At 36.6% G+C, this 18859-nt stretch overlaps 1 protein-coding gene across 1 annotated transcript in view; it reads right to left on the minus strand.

The window, feature by feature from the left end:
* Positions 1–18859, minus strand: part of GRM5 (glutamate metabotropic receptor 5) — a 254704-nt gene that overhangs the window by 92178 nt on the left and 143667 nt on the right. Inside the window, exon 3 of the mRNA XM_058663716.1 lies at positions 3107–3342. Coding sequence (XP_058519699.1) covers positions 3107–3342 — 236 coding nt within the window. The remainder of the gene's footprint in view (positions 1–3106; positions 3343–18859) is intronic.

The following is an 18859-nucleotide window of genomic DNA, read 5'->3' on the forward strand; positions in this document are numbered from 1 at the left end:
ACGGGTGACCATAGGTTATAAATGAGATCTTGTTATAGAGGATTTGAGTTCAGACAAGTAGAATGTAGATAAGGTTCTTTCCTAGTTCTACTGGGTAGATTCTAGGGGATCTAGACATTTAGAACGAAGTGTGAAGTCCTCGTGTTGCAGGGTACAGTAGGGTCCTTTCCTAGATCTCCCAAAGAGTGTAAATTTTCTATGGGTTTCTGCTAGTCCCCCCATTAAGGGGGCTTCTCTGACTCACACAGAATGTTTGAATGTAGCTCTGGGGCTAATATCCAATTTCTGCCACATTTTCAGCATTCAAGGAATCTCTGTGTTGCTCTGGTTCTGATCCTTGTTGGTTCTGGTATGAGTGGAACAGAATTGGGGTGCAGAGTCTGGGCTGTGTGAGGGTGGAGTGCAAGGCAGTTTCTCCCTAGATAGATTGTGCCTCACAGTCTGAAGCTTTTCTGTGCATCTGCTTGCAGCAGTCTCTGTCTTTTCTCCTCTTGTCAATGGAATCTTCATAGTGTTTTCATTTCTCCACCAAAAATGTCTATAAGACACTGGGAACCATGGTTCTTTTTTAATATTTTACAAAGCAACTGACATTAGTGTCCCTATACTCTATTCAACCATATTGGCTCTCCCTTCCTAGATAAATTCTTAATATTAAAAATAATGAGGTTGAAATAAAAACAAAATTATTGGGTTGAAATATTCAAGACTTTTCTAGGGAATATTACAAAAATTTAAGAAGAAAAAGGCAATCAAAATAACATCATATACTCATTGGATGTTTAAAATAAAAAAACCCAATATTGACAAAAGTCTAGACTAATCTGACGTATCATAAATGATGGGATGAGAAGCTAAAAACATTTGTGTAAATAGGAAACATTGTGTAAATGCTAAAACGTATATGTAGTGAATATTTGTGTATGTTGTTATATCCCACATTCATCCATGAATTTTTTACTGTGTTGGTCTTATGTGTTAGTATAACATAATGAAACTTTGATTTTTAAACCTATTATCTTTTATTCATTTAGCACATCATATTGGTTAAACTCTTTTAAAGTCCAGTGCTTAATACGACAATGAGGAAGATATTTTGTCTTTGTAAATCTTGTTTTTTTTTAATGTTTAAAATGAGTGCAATAACTGCCTCATTGAGAAGAATGATGGAGACTTTTCCTATAAGATATCCATATTTATATACCAAGTGACATCTATTGTTATGACTCCCAGGGAAAGACCATAGTGCTTTCCATTTTGCCATAAGAAATAGCTTCTTACCACAGAGAATACATGAGACAGCTACAGTGGCAGCCTCAAAGGCAGAACCTAACAGAACAGTTTCCATAGAAATAATATTTCCATGGAAATTAATTAGGGATTTTCAAGATGATATCTAAGCAACACCTTCAATAAAGGAGTATAAACAAAGCACTATTTGTGTGAGGAGGCATTTCAGACAAAAAGGAGAGATGATACAAAAAAATGTTACTGCAGAGTATGACACAGAAAGATGAGAAAAATTTCCTCACATGCATTGGTTAGCAGTTGTCATCATTTACTTAGTAAAGATGAACTGAGATGATATCAGAGCTATTAATTGTTCTTTATGACTCTTCCAATGTAGCCACACAGAGAAATCTTTACACACATCTAAAACAGGAACACAGAGATGCATATGCTCCCAAAAGAAATGGGACATTCTGAAACTGCAAAGAATTGTGGGAAAGATGAAATTAGCTATAAAGCCTGAAGTTGTTAAATACAACCTACAATGCTATTCTAACCCTTTAGGAAAATAAAAACAAAAGAAAACATCAAGTTGTTGAAGATTTTTTGGATAACAGGTAGCAGAAGCTGGATGCTCTTCTACCGTGCTACTCTGACTTCTGGCTTTCATTGTTTAGAGCAGCATCCCACACCTTATCTTTCATCTTCACCACCACCCCGCTTGAAACGCATGTAAAATTGTCAAGTCCTTATTTTTCCAAGAAAATTTTCAAAAACACAAATAGCCATTTGTTTTCTTCACCATTTCATGTAAGCAGGGCCTGACCACAAGGTAAGATTGATATGACCTTGGAATTAGAATGCTCTATGCTCTAATTATATTGATGCCATGTTACTCATTTTAGTGTCATTATGTAACAACTTCTTTGTGCACTGGAATTGGGGCTTGGACCTGAATTTCAAACCCACTACCTCAATCCATTCTTGTTTCCCAGTAACATAGATTAAGGCACCTATACCACCAACTAAAACATGTTCACATTACACAAGTTCCTATGGAGTTCTTATACAACATAGGATAAGCCACCCTCAACAAATCTCTTCCCAATTTTAACAAACCTAAATCAATACTGGCCCTACCTGGCTAATAGAGCCAAAATAATCATTGGAGGAGCTACAAACAAATTAGCCAAATCCTTTATTTTAACCTTATTATAAAACTTACTATTCTGAGCTGCAATTTGGGGGCATATTACTCTATATTTGCCAGGCCTTTGAGGAAGGAATTAGTTTTCCCCATTTAAAAACTATCACAATTTAGCAATATTTGCCACATACTTTTTGAATGAATGACTCTTCTCTATTATGTATGATTAATATGTTTCTGGAAGCATATCAAACTCTGCTACTTTTGACAGAAGCAGGGAAAATAGCCCTGCTATTTTACTGATTGACTCTGCACAGATAAATAAATATGTATATGTACATGAAACCCCATCTTTGTCTCCACTGTGCTAACTGTTCTAGATAATAGGAATGAGCAGAAGGCTGCATCTGCCCTTGAGGATGTTAAGAATAGTTACATTCTGGAGCTCACTTGCTCATTTTATTTAGCACAGTGTCTTACAAAAATGTATCTGACTTCTCAAATGATATAAATAGCAATAATCTAATCATTGGAATCTCAATAGAGTAAACACTTGCTGATATGTTTTTCTCAGAATAAAACCTGTTTATCACTGTAAGTGGCAATAGCCACTCTATTTATGTAAGAGTCCTCCTCTCTAACAAATTACAGCCACTATCCCCATGACACAGTTTTCTTAAATTGGAGTTTTAGCCTTATCCACTTTAAATGGACCAACAATACGCTTACTATTGCAAGTCTTGTTGTATTTGCTGTTCTCCTGTGCAAAACCTTCCAGACGGCACTGGAAACGGTGTTGCCAAAATTCTTGAAACCAGGGGTTTCGGAGGTTTGTTTCTGGTCGGAGCTTCAGGTAATAATCATCAAACCACTTGACATCAGGTGATTGTAGCTTGATTGTGATCCCACCAACAGCTTCTCGCTGATATCCATCTGTCACATCGTATCTGTCAGCCCAGCCATCACTGCAGGGAAATTTAAAGGCAAAAACAAACAATTTAGACCACCTATTTTTTGAGCCAAGAGTACTTTTGCTTTCTTTAAGATGAGTCATTAAATTGCCACTTCCAGCCTCACAATAACCCTGCATAACGTGTAGGTGATTACTGGGATTGCAACTGGTCAGAATTAAAACACGTTTGAAACTTTCAGTGTAAGAGTGATGAATGACATTTGTTTCAGTTACCTTAAACTATGAAGAAAACCAAGAGTTTTGACAGGATTCTATTGGAAGGAAAATAGCATACTTACATAAATGCTTCATAATATTATCATTCACACTGCCTAAAGGACATTTAATAGGTAAGCAAAGTTAACCTTTAATATGTTCTTCTCAATTTCTTTATACAAATCACTAAAATAGTACTAAAAATTTAAAAATTCTGAAGTGATACAATATTAATTTCACCATCAAGATACACAATTTTTATTTGCTCAACATTTTACAAGTTAGAAGATTTTTAAAATTAATTTGCCTTGACTGTCAGGTAATTCTAGTAAATGTTGATTTGTGAAAGCCTCAGTTATATACTTTTTCCTGTGGACCCTCTCAAGTACATTAGACATGTGTATTTAGAATCATGTTTATATTAGAAAGAGCTTAACAATAGGCTGTCTAGGATGTTGACAAGAATCATATTCCTCATCATAATTAACATTCTATACACAGATCACTTATTTATGTAGAAATTTTAAAATAAAGGAGCATGAAACAAGCTCCTATTAGAATGCTGTAAGAGTGTGAAAGAATAGGAAAATATTCTGGAAATCACAACAGACAATTTTAACATAAAAGATATGTCAATATACTTGTATCACATCTAGATACAGGGTAGGGCATGCAGGAAAAAAATATTCTGACTTGTCTCTCCTTGGAATATGCACACCATGTGCTATGTTGTTTGTTTTTGCTTTCTATTATAATGCTGAACCCAGCTGGACTATACTTCTCTTAAGGAGGTGTAAGTTGTCCTTATGGAAATATAAAGTGAAGGAGAAAATTGACAATTAAAAAAAAACATAAAGGGTGAAGACAGAGGGTGCCAAATGTGTGAGGGGAAGAGCAGAGTAATGTCTTTTCAATAGGTAGGCAGGAGTAGGAGTGTGTGGGCACTAAAGAAAGGGTGCAGAAAGATATTTACATTATCAGTGACTGTTCACTTTATTTGCATTACCTTACTTTGAGTGCATTTTTGCTCTTAACATTTGTTTCTAGGCAGAGAGCATGATCAAATATTCTTGCATATGAAACCAGTGCCAGGGACAGTATTATGTAAGTCACTAAGTAAAATAACACAAGAGAATATACTTTCAGTGAATCTGCTAAACTAAGTCTGACTTCAAAAATTGATAACTGGGAATTATTCTAAAGGTTATAAACTACTCATTTAGGTAACACTAGAGCTTGAAATAACTTGGGACACTTCTATGGCATCAGCAGGTGGAAGAAAAGAGAAATAAACAAGCAATTGACCATTTTTTCCTCAGAGTCCTCTTGACTAGAAGATATCTCATTAACAATTACCAATGAAAATTTCACAACCTTTTGTGGCAGATCAGGGGAAAAAGAAGTAATGCAATATGTTTTGTCCCAATGTTGAATTTGGTTCCTTCACACATTATCATCCCTCAAGCTACTCATTTTCGGCTCCGGAAGACTTTATTTAAAGTTGACAAGTTGAAATGAAGTGGGCTTGTTTGCCTCATTTTCTCCTTCTGTTTTGGAGGGTTTATTATATCACTGATACGAGAGTGTGGGTCTCATTGGCACTCCAGGAGATGCATGGGCGTACTGCAAATGGGACAGGAAGCTCTGTTTGACAAGCAGAGCCCCATTCTCCAAGGAAGTGGGAATTTAAATTGCTCCTTTTGTTACCGTTAGCTTGCTTTTATATAACACTATGATTTTGAATATTACGTAAGAAATGTAAGATTATTATGGGTCCAATTTACCTTTCACAATTCATTCATTGAATTTAGTGGGGGTTGTGAAAAGCTTGTCTTAAAGTTTTTAGAGGTAGTATTTTCATAAAAGAGAGGAGGCAGGACTAGAGAACTAATTTATTCATCTTCATCATACAATTTGGTTTTTTTTCCGGGTATCAATTTCTTAGCTGAAGAAAGAATAGGAAAAGATGATGTGTTAAGGTAGCCTTTAGATTCAGGTTGTCAGTTTAAATAATTTTTGTTTCAGATATTTCAATCAACCACAGAATAAATATCACGAGTTTGTGTGAAAAGAGAAAATCCTAGTCTCCATACAGGTAACAAAACCGTCATTCTGTTTATACTTCTTTGTATCTGCTAGGTAACAAAGTGGGAGAAGTAGGCTTTAGTTTATTTTCCAGATCCTTGTCTTCTAGGGATACTTTCTAACCATAGGCATATACAGGTGCACAGGGTGATAATGTTTGTTTAAATGGTGAGAAGGCATTGAGAAAGCATAAACACACAGGTGAGGAGTGGAGAAGGAGAAAGGGGGTGGGTGTGGGTAGTAAAGAAAAAGCACCTTCAGAGTCTCCTCTTTGCACAGAAAGGAGAGCCCTCTTGGTTGTTGGTCTCTAGCGTGAGGTCCTAAAGGAAAGGAAGGGATAGTCACAAGAATCACTCCCCACCACCCCCAGACACAGACATTCCAAGATACCTGTTGAAGCAGATAATCTGAAAAGTGCAGCCTGATGAACAAATTTGTAAATATTGTACATAGATGAGGGCATGTGGTTTTTAGGCACCTCCCACTCTGATTCTGTGTTATTCTCAGGTGAAGTCATTGGATGCCAAGTTAGAAGATGCTGTATTGACTTTGGTTATTAAACATGAACACTTTTGTAAAGATGCACATTTAAGATGTATATTAAGTTGATAGAATATTTCTGAGTAAGGAGTAATAAATCAACTGTCAAGTGAAATACTACAAGAAACTTCAGTTTACTCTCCACCATGTAATGCTTTTCATTATTATCATACAGCGGACAATCAGGATTTTGGCACCATTTTAATCCTCTGGGTAGCATTTTATCAAAACAAAGTAGAAAATGAGCAAGATAAGGAAAGGATAATATATGGAAAACCCATCACATCTTTTTGATTGTATATTATCTAGAGTTTTTTATGATATGGTTTCACAGGCACAGGTATTTCCTCCTTCTTCCTCTTTCCCCTCAACTCCACCGTTTTCCCAATATTACAATAGTATAGTCCTTCAGCAACAGCCACAAATTACATCTAAGACAACGTTTGAAACATTCATTGCCTATCCATATACTTATGACCTTGACATTCACCCACACATCACCTACTCAATTTGTCTATCTTCTTACTTGGTGGGCATTTTGATCATCTCATGTATTCCATTCTTGTGTTTTTTTTCTTTTTTTGGATACTCAGGCATCTATTGAAGGAATCTACATTTTCAATTCAATAACTTCTATAATGTATGCAACTCTAGAATCAACACTAGTAACATTTTTTCCATGACTTCACAGATTTGCATAGTCCCATCTGACACTGAGCAAGGGGACCCTTGGCTGTTGTATCTCAATTTTCATACAATAAACAATGGTCCTGTTTTTGGTCTATTTAGTGTTAAGTTGTTGAAAGTTGGTAGTTTTGTCTTTTCCTGGTGGTTTTTATGCTTGACATAACCCCCAAGTATAGTGCTACTGTGTTATCTAGGGTCTGACAGCCCGAAAAGGCTGTCACACACAAAGAAAATCTACAAACTTACATAAGCTTCATTCAGGCCCGAATAAAATGCTGCTTGCTGCAAATTTAATATTCTAGAACCAATGATTACATTAAATCAAGTGTGTTTAAGCAAGAGCACACACATAAAGTAAGATTCTGTATTTGTTTGTTAATGATAAATGTGACGGGAGCCTTCCTGCAACCAAGAGAAGTCAGCATTCAGTAGCTATAAATAATGTGGCCTGAGTATACATACACTTGTTACCTAGATACTGATTCAGTTAGGCTTTTTTTGGATATAGAAAGAAAATAACTTGGCAAAATATTCAAGATTGTAGCATGAAGCACAAAGCTTCAAACATAACGACTCATCCTCAAAAAAGCCTCCCCAGTTAATATAATTCTTTTAAACCATCCCTGCACACTTAAGAACATCTTCATCTAACAAACTTACTGATTTTCTTCCCAGTATTGGATTAATAAGTATATATGTTCCAGCTCTACAGTCCACCTTTTCTCCTTTCAATCTCAGTTTCCATTATTTCTCATACCTAGCCATTCATGAAAGTTTAATTTTGATTTATTTTCAACAGAAGATTGTTTCCCGGAGGCTTCCCAAGTGCTTTCGCCACAGAAGCAGTGGATACTTCATCAAGGATTATCAATATGGGTATCAAGGACTGAATCCCAACTGCCAAAAGGATCACAGAGGTTTTGAGTGCCCTTAGAGACCAAGAACTCTGAGGTCAGTCATATCCTATCAAATTTCCCACATGGGATTGAAGCAGCCCAGTACCCTCCTCATAGGGTCTGGTGACATCAGAACAACAGCCAGGAGCCCCACAAGGTCCTCAGAGATAAAAGAATTGTAAATTTCCTTCTGGTCTCAAAAGAGGAGTTTTCTCTGGTCCTTACTTAGTTCCAGGTTTGGCTCCCCATCCTCCCTTGAACTGACCATCAGGGTTGCTCAGGAGCCCCCAAATTAGCTCAGACAGACAGAGAATAATATAGAATGTTTTGAACTGATAGGAAGAATTCAGCTGGCCTATAATTGCTTAGTCTGTACCTTTCTGGTCAGGCTCCTGATTTGGCTTTTCCTAGACCTCACTAGGTAGGATGCAGAATTCAGTTATTCCTCACTTGCTAAGTTATTGGGAATGTCTCTGCTCACCTGCCTAAGACTGTTCTACTCTTCAATTATTAATATATGGCTTGTTAGAGTTATAAGACTGTTTTGATTGCCCTAGAATGCACGGAGTTCTGTAAAATCTTGCTTGAATACTATAAACTGCTAAATTTAAATAAAAACAACTAAATATGGAGTTATCAATTTAAAGTTTCTCTTGCATATCTCTAAAATGTGCCTTAACATTAAATATTTATTATTCTTAAACTAAATAATTTTGTGGCAATACATAGTCCCCATATGTCAATGATAAAGAGCAAGTTTTATGTTCACTGTAAATGGTCTATGAGTTGGCTGCATCCCAGGAAACACTGAACAAGCTTTCTTTGAGACAAACTGATCCATGGGTGGGAAAAAGAGAGTGGACCATGCGATTGTTTGACAGTTCTTAAGAATTCTGTTCAGAAATGTCACACACAGGTTGTGATCACCTGTCATTGTCCAAAGCAAGTTACACGGCTGCATCTTCCCTCAATGTAATGGACATAGTTTTTATCAAGGAGCAAATGAGAGGATAATGCCATCAGTCACATTTACAGGGTATTGAAATTGCATTGAGACTAATAAGGCTTAAACAGGCTTTAGGTGTAAAACAAAGCACTGATGATCTTGTGCAGGGATGAGAGGACAGAATGTAAATGAGCACACACATTTAGGATTGTCACAGGTTTGTTCTGCTTCATCTGGTTCATACATATAACTGACTAATTCTCTGTAGGAAGACAGACCTTGAATTGTGTTTCAAACAGAATAGTAAGTATTATGAAGTATTATTTTCTTTTTTATGCTCGTGAGAATTATATACACACACACAATAAACGTATATATGTTTAATTCTGATACAGTTCCATAGGCTCTGAGATTTTCCCCTTCCCCACAAACCCTCTATCTCTGCTGATTTCCCCTATATTATTACGATATATCTTGACAACAAGTTGCTGCATGCTTTGCCAATATTCGTATCTAAAATGTCAAGTTACACTTACATAGCAGAAATGATGGAATTATGGCTGTTTTTGAAGCATTATTTTATATCTCACAAAAATACTCATATTTGTGACTCAGCAGCATTGAATAATAAGTACTGTTTATGTTGGGTCCCAGAACTCCTAGGTAATGTAACAGGTAAGTTAAGGAGGACCACTTGTGAATTATCTGTCATTCTACTCCAAAAGTTTGACTTTCTTATGTATGCAGGTAATAAGGAGGTGATGGTGGCTTTTAGGGTAAGAAATTGTACAAAGACAAAATGAGAACTGAAAAAACTCTGGTAGCAGTATCTGTGACACATGGGGAAGATGAAGATAAGTGTTAGAGGATCAGACTAGACAATGTATTACAGTAGTCAAGGAAACCACCAGATAACTGAATTGAAGGAGTACAGCGGAAAGAAAGCTTCTGTGTTTGATGGGAGAATAACAATGTTATTACTTCATGTCTTAGACTAGGAAATATAGAAACGAATGCAATTGGTGAGAATGAAGAAAATGAAAAGAAGCTAGGCTCCATGATGATGATAATATGTTTATATTTATCAATATGTCTTTTCCCCTGGCATGCACTCTGCATATATGATAGTTATGAATGATAATATTTGTTAATAATGTTAAAACTCTGGTTGCTATATCTTACTAAACCATGCAATTCTTTAATATATATTATCTCCAAGAAATACTTTCATATACTTGAAAGGCACAGCTGCAGCTAGGAAGAGAGAACTGGGCCTGACATGATGGCTCAAAGGCTAAACCATCGCCTTATAAGCACTGGGATCCCATATAAGCACCAATTTGTGTTCCTGCTGCTTCAGTTCCCATCTAGTGCCCTGCTTATGGTCCAAAGCCTTGGGACCCCAAGAAGCAGCTTCTTGCTCCTGACTTTGGATCGACTCAGCTCCAGCTGTTGTAGCATTTGGGGAGTGAAACAACAGATGGATGATCCTTCTCTGTGTCTCTCCTTGTCTCTGTAAATCTGATCTTCCTTTCCAAAAAAAAATAAGTAAATCTTTTTTTTTAATAGAGAGCTACAGTGTGAGGGAAAGAAGAAGGAAGGGAGGAAGGGAGGAGAAGGAGAAGCAGAAGAAGCGGAAAATGATGACTGGAAGTTGGCGATGCCAGTTCAAGGCTGGGCCAGGAAAAAATATCCAGAAATATAGAATACCATTTATGTTTCCCATGATGAGTGGCAGATACCATATTAAATGAATACCTGAACCATCATTTGCTATTTCTCAGCATATAATACTAGGAGGCTGGATTGGAAGGCATTTAAACCTATGCTACAGTATGGGATGTGGGCATCCTCAGAGGGAGAACCCCCTGTATGTACCACAACATCTGTCTCATGCTGAAATGTAGCTACTGACTCAAGAAACTGAAATGACAATTACAGAATTGTGAAGACTTAGTACTCTAAACATTAATCTGTACAATATTAATGTTTAAACATCAGAATTGTCATTCACTATGTTAATGATATAAAAATCCAACTAATAACTATAATTATAAAATAATCACCATATGTTGGCCAGTGAACAAAACATAAAAATCTTTGTCTAGAATATTAAAGCCCCTGAGGGTTACATGTTAACCAGAATGAATACCTATTTCAAAACATTATAGAACACACTGTGGAGATTCCTGATATCTGAAAACCAATCTACTATATAAACCTGCCATCCCTCTCCTAGGAATTTATCCAAATGAAATGACATCAGTATATGAATTACCTTTACCTCTATGTGTACAGCAATCATCATATTGGGTAAGATATAAAATTAACGCAGATGCCCATCAATGATGACTGAATTTTAAGAAATGTGGTAAATATACCCTATGGACTAGAATTCAGCCATGAAAAAATTTTAAGTCTTGTGTTTTTCAGCTAAATGGATCTGGCTGAAAATGATTATGCTTAGTGAAATAAACAAGTCAGTCCACAAAATGTTGTTTCTAATTTTTGATAATGAATACAAAGTGTATACATAGGTACTCTATGAGAGAGATTGACATTCTAGGTTTTGATTTTTGTTTATAGTCTTCATCTAAACTCCTGAGTTTTTTTCTATTTGCTATGTGTCGATACAGTAAGTGTTAAGCCTCTGATTCCAAAATTACCTTAAAATATGCCACTGAAAATAATTAGGAAAAAATAAAATATGGGAGGAATGTCGGGGGGAATGCAGACAGGCAGGAGGGTGGGGTTAGATGTATCACTATTCTTCAAAATCTATCATAAAATTTGTGAAATTTGCTCACTTCATTTAATGAAATACTACAAAATTTTGAAAAATAAGATCAATAATTGCCTAATGGTAAGATTTCAAATCATTTATAATTTATTTTAGCTAAATGTGCATCACAAAATGCAGACAGCATAAATTTCCTTCGTTCCTCATGATTTTTCAGTATTTAAGTTACTGCTATGTAAAACAGAAATGCATCTGTAACACTCTAATTATATTAATTATTTTGCAAATAAATTTGTGTTCATTTCAGCATTTTAATTCAGTAGGCATGTTGAACACCTCTTTTGTGCCAGATTCTGTGGTAGGTTTCAGTCCCTGTGAGAGCCAACAGTTCTTTAGGTATAACCTGTCTGAACTCTCATCGCCATCCTTTCCCCTCAGTCTTTCTGGGAACATTACCACTTTTTACATCTCCAGTCTGCATTATCACTTACTGAAAGTCAGTTTCCTGGCCTGTTCCCTCTGATTGTTCCCTGATCACCTCAATTAGTATCCTAGAGATTTTGAAACTCATAGCTTTACATTTGCAACCTCTTCATTTATTTAAGCAGAAGCTCAATGGCGGAGAATGCATCTGGATTTCACTAGCTGGCCCCTCACATGGCAATGCTGCTTTTACTGGAATTTCACAAAGTCCTTTGGGAGGTGCTACCTGTCCTGTTCAAACGACCTCAATAAATACTTTCAAAATATCTTTCCGAAATAACACCATCATATTTAAGAGGTAGCTATGTAATGACTTCTTCTAGACAGTCAGTAGATATTACATTTGTCAGCAGATGTGAGGGTGGGGAGATTCAGTCACATGCTACTCCTGCTCACGGCATTAGAATTCTTTAAATCAATCACACAGTGCTGCCTACTAGAGACAGAGTACACTGATTCTCATTCTTCAGATACGTTACACTTCCACACCTCCCACCTCTAAGTATGCTCTCCCTTCTGTACAGAGTGCCATCTTTTCAACTCCTACTTGTTTCCTGATTTGACAAAATTAATTCATTTATCAAACAGACATAGTTTGAATGCAGCTTATCAAAACCATTTTTTCAAGGTCTACTGGACTTAATAGTTGCTTCTTCACATTTAAGCTACTGTGATGGTTATCTCTTAATCCACTGAACAACTATGTTCTAACACTCTAAATGAAGACAGAGTGAACAGGCAAGACAAAATCTTTGCTCTCATAGATGTAACATGATGGTGCCTGTAGTTTTACAGTGGCTATTAATAATGTTATATTAATTTTATGATTAGCTAAATTTAATAAAAATTCTGTAGTTATCAAGTAGACTATATCAATTTTGTATTTGGGATATTATTGTATACAATTTTTGACTACATGCCAGGTACCATAATAAAGACTTGAGCAATGTTAGTCAACCCATTTAAAAATCATGCTTTAGAAGGGAAACTTAAAATTACAGAAAATTGTTTTCAGATTCTACTTCTACTGACTTTAAATTAGGCAAATGATCTTGTCAAATGATGCCCATGATTTTGAAAGGCTGAGTTAATTTCCACCTCCAGAATGGTCCTATTTTCTATCTGATGCTATTAAGGCTAGTGAGTGCATGTTAGACAACAATCCCAGGTTTTTTTTCAAATCTGTTCACAACCAACATAATTATTATGGAAACTACTATTCTACCCACATGTAATCATTATTCTTCCAAATATCTTACCAATAGTATTTGAACAGATATTTGGTGGTGCTTACAATTCTAATAGTGGGTGTCTACTAACTGCTTTAATGGCTTCATATAATATCTTGTTTTTCTGTTCATGTGAAGAATAATTTAGGGTCTCTAAATAATGAGAAGTGTAAAAAGATGTGTGATTAAAAAATCTTGTGAAAATATGCTTTAAAACAAATGAATTTTTAGTGCACTGTATAGTTGTTTGAAGGAAGTAGCATATGCAACTATTGAGAAGAAGATAAGGATATTTACTGACAATTCTATATTCTAACTATGCCCAGGATTGGTAAATCCTAGTTTTCCTTTTTCCAAAGTTTTATAAAGGATAAGTAGAACCGGATTGAAGCAGCATTATCAGAACACTCAAAACATGGAAGAAAAGTAAGAAATCTCAAGTTTGCTTTGTCAAGTAAAAGGTGATTTCAATTGTATGACTTTTTCTATTGTTTTAAGAGCCTGAGATATAATTACGATGCATCCTAGATTTCTTAGCTAAGTATACTGAGGAACTGTCAGAGCAGCAAACTGACTTAGTCTCTGTCTTCCCAGAGTACACTAAATGATGACATACCATATTAACAGCACTGAAAGATGTTTCCTAAGAGACCATATGTAAAAAGTATGCATTGGAGGACAGGTAATGGGATGAAGGTTTGAGGGATATGTAGGCAAAATTCAACATATGCTTAAGATTTCTAGTATGTTTTACATCCACCTCTGCTAGTTATTCAGTCCATCACTGATTTACACAGATGTTTTTCTGAACGAATTCTCATGATGTACTAAGTTCAAAAAGAAATTAAATTAAAACTAAGAAGATAACGTCTATGGTTGTGATATGATCATACGAGTCCTGATAAGGTACTGGCTCTTTGTAAAGAAATGCTCAAACAGGGGAAAGACTGAATTCAGAGCAAATCAAGGTGGAGAATGTCCAGGATTAGCTTTGGAGATGGAGAGAGCAACAAGGAAAGCAGTGCCGTTGACCTTCAGGAGCTACGAGTGGTCCCTGAGTAACTGTCAGGACCAGAAAGCAAAGGGGGACCCAAGCCTGAATCTGAAAGGAACTAAGTTGAACCCAGTAACTTGATTGTGCCTGAACTCAAATTCCTCCACAAAGCCTCCGGAAAGGAATACATTTTGCTTAACATTCTTTCTTTAGGTTTCCTATGCTAAAACAATGACCTTAGTTTGTCATAACTAGACTCCTGGCCCCTGGAAAGTATGAGCCCATGAATGAATAAAGTTTTTCGTGACCACAGTTGTGATGGTATGTTACAAAGCAACAGAAAGTTATTCACTCTCCACTGTTATCCCACAATTCTAAATTAGAAAGTCTGTTCATGATGGAAGGGATATAATCCTATATTGTCTGATCTAATTCCAGATTTTGTCAGCACGAACAATTTCAGACATCTGAAATTATAAGACTTAGTGGAGAGTAAAAACAAAACTTACTGGGCCCAGCACCATAGCCTAGTGGCTAAATCCTTGCCCTGCATGCAGGGATCCCATGCAAGTGCCAGTTCATATCCCAGCTGTCCCACTCCCTGTACAGCTCCCTGCTTATGGCCTGGGAAACCAGCAGATTATGACCAAAGCCTGAGGACTCTATACCTGTGTGGGAGACCTGCCTCCTGGCTTTGAATCGGCTTAGCTCTGCCATTGTGCCATTTTAGAGAGAGAACTCAATGGATGGAAGATGGTTCTGTTTCTCCTCTTCTCTGTAAATAAAAATAAATCTTTTTTAAAAAGATTTATTTATTTTTATTACAAAGTTAGATATACAGAGAGGACGATCTTCCGTCCGATCATTCACTCCCCAAGTGAGCCGCAACGGCCGGTGCGTGCTGATCCAAAGCCAGGAACCAGGAACCTCTTCCAGGTCTCCCACACGGGTGCAGAGTCCCAAAGTTTTGGGCCATCCTCCACTGCTTTCCCAGGCCACAAGCAGGGAGCTGGATGGGAAGTGGAGCTGCCGGGATTAGAACCGGCGCCCATATGGGATCCCGGGGCTTTCAAGGTGAGGACTTTAGCCACTAGGCCACGGTGCCAGGCCCTTTAAAAAAAAAACTAAAATCTTAAAAACAGCAATAACAAACAAAACCAAAGCTTATTAAATTATTTAGAACATCTCTCCTGCCTTTATTTAGCTCTAGGAACCAGTTATGCTCTAATTTAGCACTGTGACACTGCATGGACCCATCTGAACCATATACAGCTCATATAGGAGAATCTGGGAATATCTTTGTATGTTATAACATGCTTTGTATATTGCATAACACCCAATTTCTTTTGTCATATTGTAGCCAGTTGAAGACGTGCAGAAATTAACGTTATAGTGTGTAATTTACAGCCACCTAGTAAATAGAATGCTTCAAATGCTGAAAACACTTCAGGGATGCTATCAGAGCCAAGCCTTTAGATAATCTTCAGTGTTTTTTTCTCCCATGAAATTTTCTTGCTGAGGGATAACATTGCAGTCTTGTCTATAAACTCCCATTCCACTGACCTGAGCTAATTTCTTGTGTTAGTCCAGGAGGCCTTCATTTCTGGAAGTAATGCTTAGTGTACCCTGCTAGTTGCACATCAGTGCTAAGAAGTATTCAGCTTTCTCCCAAACACTTTCATTTTGTTTGTTCCCTTTTCTGAAAGCCAGATACTCACTGAGCGTACAATAATGGTGCAAGAAGTCAGTAACTGCTTTGAGCACCTATTTCACTGAGGCCAGCTTCACGACAGTGTTGATGAGCATTGTTCTCATCCTTTATTTTGTTTCTTATCTAGCATAATAATTAACGGGACGTTTATAATTTCAGATCTAATATAGCTTCCTCAGAATTTGACACTACTCTTTCATTTAGCAATATCTAATGAATACCATTACAAATATTGTCTGTAGAGAAGTGCAAATGAGAAATAAAGACTATGAAGATTAAATGCATTCTTCAGCATTAGACAGGAAAATGAAAATATGTTGCATTAGCATTGATTACCTACTTAGTGTTTATTCTGAGAAGCATATGAAATCCCTGCTAGATAGTTCACACACACACATATTTTCTCAAGAAGCATATACATGTATATATACATATATTAATTTGTCCATGAAACAATTTTATATCCTATATTTCATGTTTAATTCATAAATATTGCAAAGCAAATTGCCAAGCCCTCTACAGCATTTAAATCTAATCTAACTGAATCCAAAACCAAGCTGAACTGAATAAATACCATTTCATGTAGCGTTTGATTGAAATCTGTGTCCAAAGTTACCTATGTTAGAACATGGACAAATTAAACGCTGTTTTACACACACACACACTCAAAATTTTTCATATTTTCCTCTCTGTAACAATAAAATTTCTTTATACTGTTGTAAGCATATTCTGATAAAATATTTTTCTCTACAAAGTACTGTGGCAGATTAACAGTCTTTCAAATGTTAAGGAAAAGAACAATTACAAAGTTCTTGAGAGGCTTTGATTTTTATTCCTAAAAAATTCAGTTCAAATTTCACTTAGGCAACCTGTCTTTCCCTTCACAAAACAGTCCCAAAATATTGTCTGAAACCAGTTTGCTTTTAACATCTCACATTTACTTCATATGTTTTATAAATTAATAAATTAATATGGTTGCTAATGACAATTTGTAAAAGGCTGTAAAACATAAAATATTTTACTGGGGGACTGGGTGTTTAGTCTAACCGATAAGAACGCAACGTCACACATTACAGTACCGGGGTTCTAATTGAAGTCTGGCTCCTAACTCCATTTTCTGTCAAATCATACCCTGGGAATCAGCAGTGATGAAGTGATCAAGTTCCTAACACCAACAGAAAGACATAGACTGCCTTCCCCATTTCCAGGCTTGGCTGCTCCAGTCCTGTTGACTGCAGGCATGTGAGGAGTGAACTAGTGCATGCAGCCACCAACTCTCTTCTCTCACACATAAATAAATATGTAAAAATAAAGGTTTTAAGGATTGCCACTGTATTTAAGTCTGAAGATAATCATATAAGAATTCAGAGTTCATGTTAAAAAAAAGGACAGGGATTTTTAGTTATGATAAATTAGACAAACCCACTTTCAAAGATGATTACTAACACTAAATAAAATTAAAATATATATGTATATTGAAGTTATCAGGACACAATTTACCCTATCAGGACTGGTGGCACCAACAATCTAAAGGAGGAGGAAAAAATAAACTCAAGTAAGACTTTCCTTGGAGGTATGTTGAGAATTCCTTGGAGTTCAATTTACTGATAAGAAACTAAGAACGTCGGAGAGGTTTTATATATATATTTTTTAACTTTTGGGCTCACTAGGGAAGAAGAGAAGTACATGGATTTGAAGTAAATATGTGGCACTACTTTTATCCTTTTAACTATTTGATAATTGTAGGTAATAACTAAAAACTTCAGAAACCAAACAAAGCAATGGTTAAGTCACTGAAAACATGAGCAGAGCTTTATGCAGTCACACTGAATAGAAAGAAGAGAAGAAGCACTGGAATTTGGTCTTCAAGAAGGAAGGACCCAGTGAACATTTCAGATTTCTAAAGAGGATCATGAAATGTTCTACCCTAATTGTAACACCAAAACAGAAAGAGACAAAGCCTAGAAAAATGGGACCCACCTTCAGGTCCTCTCAATGTACAATGAGATGAAAATGGTCTTTCCTCTGTTGCAATTCTCCAGAGAATCAACAGCAAGTGCTCCCTGGAGGAACATATCATCAGACAGATGCTCAGATGCGGTCCACAACGCTTCGTATGCATTGCTTTTATGGAAATGGACAACCAGCATAGAAGCGGCGTGGCGGTGACTGAGAACCAGGCACAAGCCCAGTGCAATAGCTCAGTGGCTAAATCCTCACCTTGAAAACACAGGGACCCCAGGGAGCACCAGTTGTGTCCTGGCTGCTCCTCTTCCCATCCAGCTCCCTGTTTGTGGCCTGGGAAAGCAGTAGAGGATGGACCAAAGCCTTGGGACCCTGCACTCATGTGGAGACCCCTCCTAGCTACCCTCTTCAGATCAGATCAGCTCCTGCCATTATAGCCATTTGGGGAGTGTACCAGCAGATTGAAGATCTCATTCTCTTCTGTTGTCTATAAATCTGATCTGCCTTTCCAATAAAACAAATCTTAAATATACATTTATATATATTCTATACATATATATAAAACCATGCATAATGACAATAAAATCAATTTCATTTCAAGCATTGTGTATAGTACTGATTTTAACTGTTTTCTAATACATTCAGGAGATAAATGGGAAAAAAATCTAAGCTATCGATTATGGCACTATTCAAAACATAAATTTAATAAGCAAAGTAATAATTAAAATTAAGAATAGAAGCATTTTTAAAGTATTTGGAAGGCAGAGTTACAGAGAGAGGAGAGAGGGAGTGATGGGCAGAGGGGGAGAGAGAGAGAGATTTTCTGTCTGCTGGTTTACTTCCAGGAATTGAGCCAGTCAGAAGTTAGGAAGCAGTAGCCTGCACCGGAAGTCGAGCATCCAGAATGAAGCCAGCACCCACAGGAGATTGTGGTGCCTCAGGCAACGGTTTCATCCACTCCATCATAGTTCCAGCCTCAGATGCACTTTTTATTTTTTTTAAGCAGAATAAAGTACAGAAAGCTTGACCATGGGAGAG

This window comes from Ochotona princeps, chromosome 4, assembly GCF_030435755.1.
Source record: "Ochotona princeps isolate mOchPri1 chromosome 4, mOchPri1.hap1, whole genome shotgun sequence".
Classification (NCBI taxonomy): Eukaryota; Metazoa; Chordata; class Mammalia; order Lagomorpha; family Ochotonidae; genus Ochotona; species Ochotona princeps.